The 10,282-nt window shown below is 38.0% G+C and overlaps 2 protein-coding genes across 2 annotated transcripts; both read left to right on the forward strand.

The window, feature by feature from the left end:
• Window positions 1-405: 405 nt before the first annotated feature.
• Window positions 406-1,185, forward strand: LOC111880780 (uncharacterized). Its single transcript, XM_023877192.1, has one exon. It carries the CDS (start codon window positions 406-408, stop codon window positions 1,183-1,185), a length of 780 nt encoding a protein of 259 aa, XP_023732960.1.
• A 2,438-nt stretch (window positions 1,186-3,623) lies between these two features.
• Window positions 3,624-4,484, forward strand: LOC111880782 (uncharacterized mitochondrial protein AtMg00810-like). The gene has a single exon (XM_023877194.2). It carries the CDS (start codon window positions 3,624-3,626, stop codon window positions 4,482-4,484), a length of 861 nt encoding a protein of 286 aa, XP_023732962.2.
• The last annotated feature ends 5,798 nt before the right edge of the window (window positions 4,485-10,282 follow it).

A 10,282-nucleotide genomic window follows, 5' to 3' on the forward strand; every position in this document is an offset into this window, starting at 1 on the left:
GTATTAAAATATTTTTCAACCAAGGTCTTGAATTTGTGGAAATAGTTTGGGAACATCATATTTATATTTGACTGGATAAAGCCATATGTATTTGGAGTAGTAATCTGTTGGAATGGAAAGTCAAATCAGAATCATGCTTGATCCCTAAAAATCTGTCAAAGGGAATCTTTATTTTTAATGTGATTATTTGTATAGCTAGCTTGCCTAGATTAGAGCTCTTTCCATGTTTATTCTTGTCTATAAATTGTAGCCCTGAATGTAATACAGATGCAGTTTTTCAGTTTAAATTTCAAATTCTCCTTGTTTTTTCATGGTATCAGAGCTGTGTAACCTCTGCCGGCTAAAGTTGTTGCTGCCAAATAACCATTTGTGATCATCTTATTCTTGATTTTTTTTACCACCATAATGTCGGGCTCTGTTGAATCTTCAAACCCAAATTCATCTCTTTTTCCACCATCTGATATCAATCCCTCTCTTCAAATTACCCAACATAAACTTAATGGATTGAATTTCCGTGAATGGTTTCAATCGGTTCTTCTTGTCATCAGAGGGAAAGGGAAGACCGGGTACCTTACCGGTGAAACTGAAGCCCCGAACAAAAAGGATGCTCACTACAAAATATGGGAGGCAGAAAACTCCATTGTTATGGCGTGGTTGGTTAATTCTATGAACCCGAATATCGGAAGAACCTATCTCTATTATAACACAGCTCATGAAATCTGGAAAGCTGTCCAAGAGATGTATTCCGATCTTGAAAACACCTCACAATGTTTTGAGATTCGTTCAGCTCTTCGAAGTACCAACCAAGGAGGACGATCGGTTACTGAATACTACAACGTTCTAACAGAACTGTGGCAGGAGATGGATGTGTTTTACCACATAAACTGGTCATGTCCTCAAGACGGTACTCTTCATGCAAAAATGCTTGAAAAAGATAGAATTTTTGATTTCCTTCAAGGTCTCAACAAAGAACTAGACGAGGTTAGGGGCAGAATCCTTGGCACCAAACCACTTCCCTCTCTTCGAGAAGTATTTGCAGAAGTTCGACGAGAAGAAAGTCTTGTGAAGGTGATGCTACATACCCTAATAAGTATCGATGTTGAAGGTTCTGCCCTTGCTGCCTACAGATCAGAAGGACAAAAGAATTCTAAGTCTTCAAACGCCAAAGTCTGGTGTGAACACTGAAAGAAGCTGTATCATACAAAGGACCAATGTTGGGGCCTTCACGGAAAACCCGCAAACTGGACTCCTTGAAGGGTACAATCCAAAACCGCATCTGCACATGTTGCAAAGACTTCATAAGAAAATAGTTCCTCTCCCAGCCCTTTTACAGCAGATCAAATGGAAGTACTCAGGTCACTCTTACAATCCACCAGTTCATCCTCCACTCCATTAGGTAATGGGGCACAACAAGGTAAACAAATACCTTCTTTTCTGTTAAAAAATGGATCATTTGAAGCATGGATTGCTAATACTGGTGCTTCTGACCATATGACTGGGAGTAAGAATTTACTAAAAGACTTTAAACCAAGCACCAATTACATTACTGTAATAGTTGCTGATGGAAAAGTCTCTCGTGTTACCGGAATAGGGAATGCTATCTATGATGATTTAAAACTAAATTCAGTTTTATATGTGCCAAATCTCCGGTTTAATTTAATGTCAGTCATTAAACTTCTTAAAGATCAAAACTGTATAGTAACTTGTTTCCCTACACATTGTGAATTTCAGGAGCAGTCTTCGGGGAAGATGATTGGCATTGCTAAAGAATACAACGGTCTCTACTACTTCACAGGCTCTTCATCCATGTCGCATTACCCTAAACACCTTTCTCTTTCTGTTACTTCTGAGTCTAATGTTTTGTTATGGCATCAACGTTTAGGACATCCTAGTTTTGATTACTTGCGTCGTTTGAATCCAAATTTATTCATCAATAAAGATTGTTCTGGGTTTCAATGTGAAAGTTGTGTTCGTGCTAAACAAACAAGAAATACATACCCAAGCCATGCATATCAACCATCCCAACCATTCAGTATTGTTCATAGTGATATATGGGGCCCATCCCGTACTCTTAACATAAATGGATCCCGATGGTTCATCACATTCATCGATGACCATACACATGCTTGTTGGGTGTATCTGTTAAAAAACAAATCTAATTGTGGTGAAGTTTTTAAAAAATTCCACAAGCATGTAGAAAATGTGCTCCAATCCAGAATCCATGTCCTTCGATCTGATAATGGCGGAGAGTATTTTGCTAATGATCTCAAAGCTTATCTAACTGAACATGGTATTCTCCACCAATCTTCTTGTACCAAAACTCCACAGCAAAATGGAGTGGCTGAGAGAAAAAACCGCCATCTTCTTGAAGTGTCTAGGGCTATCATGATAAACTGTCATGTCCCTCACTCTTTCTGGGGGGAAGCTGTGCTTACTGCTGCCTATTTAATTAATAGGCTTCCTTCAAAAGTTCTTGATTTTTCAACCCCAATACAATGTCTTCAAAAATGTTTCCCTAAACTCAGAGTTCTAAACTCTCTTTCGCCACGTGTCTTTGGGTGTAAAGCCTATGTTTACAATACAAGTCCATCTCGAGGGAAATTAGATCCTAAAGCTATCAAATGCATTTTTTTGGGATACTCGTCAGCTAAAAAAGGATATAAATGTTATTGTCCATCTTCAAAAAGGATGTTTGTAACTTGTGATGTCACATTTTTTGAAACACAAAGTTTTTATCCCCCTACATCTCTTCAGGGGGCAAACCTTAGTGAAGAAATCCATTGGGATCCCTCAATTTCCCTTTCTGTGTCATTGTCCGAGCCTATTTCTACATCCCCTATGTTATCTTCAACACCACCAACCATTGAGGATCTTGGTCAAGGGGAAGAACCACAACAACCCACATTCAAATTATACTCCAGAAGGCCACGACCTGGTAATTGCCAATCATCATCTCCTGAAACATCTGCTCCAGAAGAAGCTCAAACACATGATCCTGATGATCTTGATGTCCCTATTACTATTCGGAAAGGGGTTCGATCTTGTAGATACCCGATTTCAGGGCATCTTTCATACAGTAAGTTATCTTCAAAATACAAGGCCTTTCTCTCACAGGTGGATAAAGAAGTGATTCCTACAAGTATCCATGAGGCCCTACTTGATCCGAAGTGGAAGAAAGTTGTCATGGAAGAAATGAATGCCCTTAAGGAAAACAAGACTTAGGAGGTGGTCAAAACACTTGAAGGAAGAAAGATAATTGGGCGCAAATGGATTTTTTCAATTAAAGTTGGTGCTGATGGAACCATTGAAAGACACAAAGCAAGGCTAGTTGCGCAGGGGTACTCCCAAACCTATGGGATTGATTATGAATAGACGTTTACTCCTGTGGCAAAATTGAACTCCATTCGAGTTCTTCTCTCTCTTGCTGCTAATCTAGATTGGGAACTACACCAAATGGACATAAAGAATGCATTCCTCAATGGAACGCTAGAAGAAGAAATTTACATGAAACTTCCTCCAGGGTTTGAAGAAAATAAGGGAATGGATCAGGTGTGTAAATTGAAAAAATCTTTGTATGGTTTGAAGCAGTCACACGCGCATGGTTCAATAAACTGAGCTCAGTTATGAAGCAATTTGGGTACATGCAAAGTCAAGCTGATCACAGCTTATTTATAAAACAGTCTAGTGATGGTAAGAAGTCGATATTACTTGTGTATGTAGACGATATGATCATCACTAGGGATGATATTCACGAGATTGAGAACTTGAAAAGAAGGTTACATTCCATGTTTAAGGTTAAGGACCTTGGAAAGTTACAATATTTCCTTGGAATGGAAATTGCTCGAAGCAAGCAAGGAATATTTGTGTCCCAACAAAGATATGTTCTCAATCTTTTGAAAGAAACAGGAAAACTTGGATGCAAACCAGCAAGTACTCCTCAAGAGCGAAACTGGACATCTAAAATCAGCAATAATGACCCTCCAGTTGATCGAGAGCAGTACCAACGCCTTGTAGGTAAGTTAATTTACCTATCTCTAACACGTCCTGATATTGCATACAGTGTGAGTGTAGTAAGCCAGTATATGCATTCTCCCACAAAAAGACACTACGAAGTTGTTCAACAAATTCTACGGTATTTGAAAGGCACACCTGGAAAAGGAATATTTTTTAAGAAAAATGAACAACGAAACATTGAAGGGTTTGCTGATGCAGATTGGGGAGGCTCAACTGAGGCCAAGTCAACAACAGGTTATTGTACTAAAGTATGGGGAAACATAGTTACCTGGAGAAGTAAGAAACAAACTGTGGTAGCTAGAAGCAGTACTGAAGCAGAGTATAGGGCAATATCTCAAGGAATTTGTGAGCTAATCTGGATTAAAAGGCTGCTAGAAGATCTTAAAATAGATGTTGATGGTCCAATGAAGTTGAATAGTGATAGTAAACCCGCAATTGAAATTGTCCATAATCCTATTTGTCACAACTAGAAATTTTGTGTCATGTAATCTATACACTCAAGTTAAATGTGGAAATCAAAAACTCAAAGAGCATGTATGATGCTTACTCCATGACATCTAATTTTCAAACAAGTGCACCATACAAATACTACTAATAGTCAATAAGCAATTGGAAACCCTAGAAGTTCTTGTCTAGGTCCATTTTGGACTAGGACTTTCTTATTGAACCCATTGGGCCAATAAGCCTCCAATTTGACTATCATGGAATTAGAACCTTTAAATGGGCTCTAATTGGACCCACGTTTATTTATTTCAACATTTCGGGCCATATTGGGCCTAGAATGAAATAAATTAAATATTATGAATCATAATTAACTCAAACTAGCCCAACAAAGTGTGAAAATCATATTATATTTTTTTTAGGTCAAAAATCATCCAACTTAACTCCTATATGGGCTTAGGGGAAGTAAAGCCCAAAAACTCTTTTTCCCTTCCATATTCTCGGCCCAAGGCCCAAATCCAAGAAGAGAAGAGGGGTTTGACTTTCTCATGCCACCTCACTTTTGCATGGGGGATATCCAATCCTTTACACCCCAAACATCCATGCAAGACTCATTTCTCCAAGCAATCCATCCTCTTCTTCTCCCTCTCTCTCTTGCTCTCGGCCATTTTCAAACACACATACACACACAATTCACTCATTCTTCTCTCAAGAAACTCTCTCATTTCTCCTCCATAATTTCGAGATCTAAGGAGTTTTCAAGAAGATATCTCCACAAATTCTTCACCTAAGGTAAGATCAAGTTTGGATCTATGATCTAGGTATTTTGTTTTATCAAAAACTCCTTCTAATCCATGCAAAAATCATGATCTTGCATCCTAGAAACACCTCAAGGCCGAGATCTTCATCATAGTGTGCTAGGGCCGAAAATCACTTCAAACTTCTTCCAATCCTCTCCAAAACCGAAACCACACCCAAGGTGAGCTTCATACCCCCTTATTTTCGGTTTTTATAAGTTTTGTGGGGGGGGGGGGGAATACAAGCAAATGTGTAGATCTATTATTGTGTGTATGCCTTGTATGATTTCTATGCTTATATGTGTGTTCTTGTGTGATTATGATGTTGGATCTAGTCATAAGCCCCTAAAAATCGAGATATACTTTAAGTTAAATGATACTAGCATCAATTATATTTATACATACAAAGTATTCCAAGAAAAATAGCTAAGTGACTTAATAACATCTTCTTTGGGCTAAAAACTCATTTTTTTGGACACAAAATGTTAAAAATGTAAAGTTAAAGGGCCCAAAATGACATATTATGAATTCTGATGGGTGAAATGAGTCAAAACAGTTTCAATAATGTATTTTCTGGAAATATACCCTTTTGGAGGATTAAAAATATAAATTTCAAGCTTAATGGGCTAAAAATGACATTTTCGGCCCAATAGGGCCCAATATGCGAAATTTTCCAATTTGAGGGGCTGAAACTGTGTTTTTTTGTAAAACAGTGGACTACTAGTGTTCTAAGTCCTCTTCAAAGGTTAAAAATGCTTTTCATAATTAAAAAGGACCAAAGTTGCAAAAATTTTCCAATTTGGGCCAAAAGTGTAAAAATTGCGAAAAAGAGAGGTTACAGCCGAGAAAACGGTGTTTTGAGGGACTAAAACTGTTTTCAACTAAAAATGTGCTGAAAAATATCAATTTCAATAAGTTTTGGTGTTAGAATGCCAAGAAAAATGGTTTAAGGACTAAACCGGAAATTAATTTATTCAAAGGGTTGAAAAAGTAAATTTGCAAAATAAAGAGGGCTGTAAACAGAAAAATTTCAATGTTAATTCAATACATCCGTTGTGATCAAATATTGACACTGCAACTACCGACGAATTACAATACACAACAACACCAAAAATCGTTATCAAACGAATTGATTCGGTCTCGAATCAATAACAAAATCCGAAACTACTAACACGACGACAACTCGATTCATACACGGAAAATTTGGGAATTCAATACACACGTGAGAGTGCACCGACGTCGATACACCATCTTTGGACCCAAAAGTGTAAAATTTTGTTTGTTGGGCCTAACTAGCCCAATGACCTGATCTTTAGGCCCAAAGACATCAACCTTACGAGTTGTTGAGTCTTACATGATCCAACACAGCGTAAAAGGGCTTTCAATGGCAAACGTGCTACTGGTCCCCAAGGGTCCTTCGGTACTGCTAGCAAAGTCGAGATTTCTCCAATGCGAGTTGGGCTAAGGGCCCTTCGCATTCTCTATAGCTTTGAACAACGTAGGGAATTACCGGGGGCTTCGCACCTTCTTTTTCCTCTCGGTCGTGGGGCTACATGAGTCCGGGGGGTTGGATTATGTGAATAAGTGCGAGCGACGCCTAAGGGATCGTTAGTACGGTTGTCAACTGGTCGTTTTCATTAACGTACGTTACAACAATTCACAACCCACTGTTAATCCAACGCCTCCGGAGCTCAACGAATACACCTGTTGTAACGAAATAACAACACATAAACTAATTAAAGTAAAGTGATAGGAAAACGTCGGGTTTTCCTAGGGTTTTCAATTAATACACTTTTGAACTACATACCGAGTCTTACAAATCGTATTCTTACATTTATAGAAACAAACAAGCATACTTATGGATCTTCACACTTTTTATACTAAGTTCTTTTCAGAAAATATCGGATTTTCTGGTGGTTTCAAACAATACAAAACATTGGATTTCGAACATTACTTATGAACTCACCAACATTTCATATGTTGACGTTTTTCAAAATACTTGTATTCTCAGGTAACAGATAAAGTGAAGAAAGAATTGTACTTTATGATGTTTTGCGGTTGTTTAATTAACAATGAACAATTTATTTTGGGGCATGTAATATTTTGAGACAATGTAATGGATGTAAACACTATCAGTTGTAATATTTAAATGTTGGTGATGAATGATGTTATGTTTCATGTATATTCATTGTGATGGTATTCAATTGAGTCACAACAGCCCCCGGACGTTTCCGCCGTCTGGTTCGGGGGTGTGACACTATTCAACACGACAGAATGAAGCATGTTCGAATAGACAGAAATTTCATCAAGACTGAAGTAGAGAATGGTACCATCAGTCTCAACTATGTACCAACAAAGCAGCAGGAAGCTGACATGTTCACTAAAGCATTGCTGAAAACAGATTTCGAATGCAATGTTTCCAAGTTGGGAATTTGGGATATACATTCACCAACTTGAGGGGGAGTGTTGGAATGGAAAGTCAGATCAGAATCATGATTGATCCCTAAAAATCTGTCAAAGGGAATCTTTATTTTTAATGTGATTATTTGTATAGCTAGCTTGCCTAGATTAGAGCTCTTTCCATGTTTATTCTTATCTATAAATTATAGCCCTGAATGTAATACAGATGCAGTTTTTCAGTTTAAATTTCAAATTCTCCTTGTTTTTTCATAATCAACAAACACCACATAATAGACAAAGCCATCAATGAGATTTTTTGCACAGGGCCCATACATCCGAGTAAATGAGTTGTAAAGGTTTTGTTGCAACAAAAGAGTTTTCACCAAAAGGAACTTTGTGACTTTTATTAATGGAGCATGAAGCAAAATGAAAATTAAATTGCGAAAAGGACTTGAAACTAAGATTTAGATCTTTAACAAGATGTTTCAAGATGCGAGTAGATGGATGGCCAAGTGTGTAATGATCATTAAGAAGTGATGCTTTAATGGTGATGTTGCTTTGCGACTTCAAGGAAGGATTGATGTAGTAGACATCATTTATGTTCTTCCCCCCGCATTAGAGGCGCCCCTGTGCATAGATCCTTCACGAGAAAATGTGAAGGAAAGAATTGTAACGCCTGTGTTTCGGGCTTGCCATTTGTAGCAGTGTAATAGTCTAGGTTGACCTTTGTAACCCGTTTTGAAATAATAAAAGTGTATTATTTGAGTATTATGTGTTTTGTGCTTAATTGCTTAATTATGTGGTTTGATTAATTAAGAATAAAAATAAGCGTCAAAATTTAAGTGTAAAATAAACTTAATGTCTTTGGTTAATGTTGTAGTAATTGAAACGAGGTTTCCGAATATATATAGAACGCCCAAATCTGACTTCGTATGAGGAAGTTATGATTTATCGAAGTTCCGGCTTAGCGATATATAGCCTGTTTTACTCGATTTGAGATCGAGCGGTTGTTAGCCGAAGCAATCTAAATGAGAATCGAAGATCTCATTGTTGGTATTGAAACGATAAAAAGTTAGGCGAGAACGGACGTCAAACGAAGAAGTTATGAATTTATAACGAAAGTTTCTGTCCCGGCCTATTAAAAATAATTAATAAAAATAAAGTCAAAATTAGCCGACGGAGTCTAAATGAAAGTCGTAGAGCGTGGTCTCACCTTCGCGTGGATATAAAGAACGTCGAAAACGGAGTTCGTATGAAGAAGTTATGAATTTCCGAAGTTTATTAATCATTTTGTATTTATATTTAAATCAAAATTCGGAAGCATTATCCGAAGGAGTCACCGATCTGATCCGAGGTACGCCCCGCGTACTCCGAGGGATGTCGACACTCGCACTCGAGCACTTCGGATACGTAAGCAATGACGTTTTGGGCAGTACGCCCCGCGTAACGCAGTACGCCCCGCGTACTCCGAGGCTCCAGCCTCTATATAAAGGATCCGAAGACAGCCTTCTTTGTTGTTCAATTTCTTCTCTTCTCTCTAGTCTTTTGCATCGTTTTTCGTGCCGAAGCTATCCCGAAGTCCCGGTATCATACTCTAGCCCCGAGGCAAGTCCCGAGAACCCGAAGATCCCGAGAAGTGCGGTTCCCGAGTCGAAGCTCTGCCCGTGAGAAGTTCGATTTTTGTGAAGATCTTCCAGATCTGCTGTGGATTACTACTTTTATAAGCCGTAGTGCTGTCCGATCATCTTCTGATCAAGTGAGTGTATACTACCTTTCATAAACGCAATAATAATACGAGTTTGGTTCGAGTGTATTAATTATATTGTTGTTTATAAGTGTGAGTGTGTAGTTATTTTCTTCTAATACAATAATACGAAGTATTTTATATAAAATACGTGCTATGTGTATATATTTGGTTGTGTTATGTGTGAATGAGTATTCACTCTCTTCTATCTTATAGATCTGCTTATTTCTTTATGAGATACGTGTTATGTGTGTGTGTGCCTCATCTGTTATGTGATATATGTGTTGATTAAAGCATGCTATACAGGTTTTCTTTAAACTATGTATACAAATGTATATTTTTATCTACTAATATGTTGGGTAAAACATGGGTAGACAGTTGGTGTGTAATAAACAGATGAGAGGCCTCGTTGTTGTTTGATTGAGTCATCTAGCGGAGTTTAGATGACGACCACTGGCTATTCTAGACAGTCTTGTGGAAACATTAGTAGGTTCGCCACCTGTAGGTGTTAATGAACTTGGGTGTTCATTCGCTATACTCCATCCCCCTCATGGTTGCCTTATTTGACTTATATTGCTGAGGTACCCCCGAAGCATGTGTTGTCGCCCCGATGAAATATTCTTAGACTAGGTCCCTTATGTTAGTTGTTTTAGGGACATTAAAGTGAGAATAACGGGAATGGGTAATTGGGTTATTGTTGGTTGGTGAAAATTAAATATGATATTTATTGTGGGTTGAAAACCCTATATGCTCACCAGGCTCCCAAGCCTGACCCACTCAGTTTTAAATTGTATTACAGGAAGTGGCGGAAGGGCATGAGATGGATGATCCATCAAGTTGTTTTGTTTACAAGTCTGCATATGTTTATATTTGTTATATGACTTGT

Source organism: Lactuca sativa, chromosome 7, assembly GCF_002870075.4.
Source record: "Lactuca sativa cultivar Salinas chromosome 7, Lsat_Salinas_v11, whole genome shotgun sequence".
Classification (NCBI taxonomy): Eukaryota; Viridiplantae; Streptophyta; class Magnoliopsida; order Asterales; family Asteraceae; genus Lactuca; species Lactuca sativa.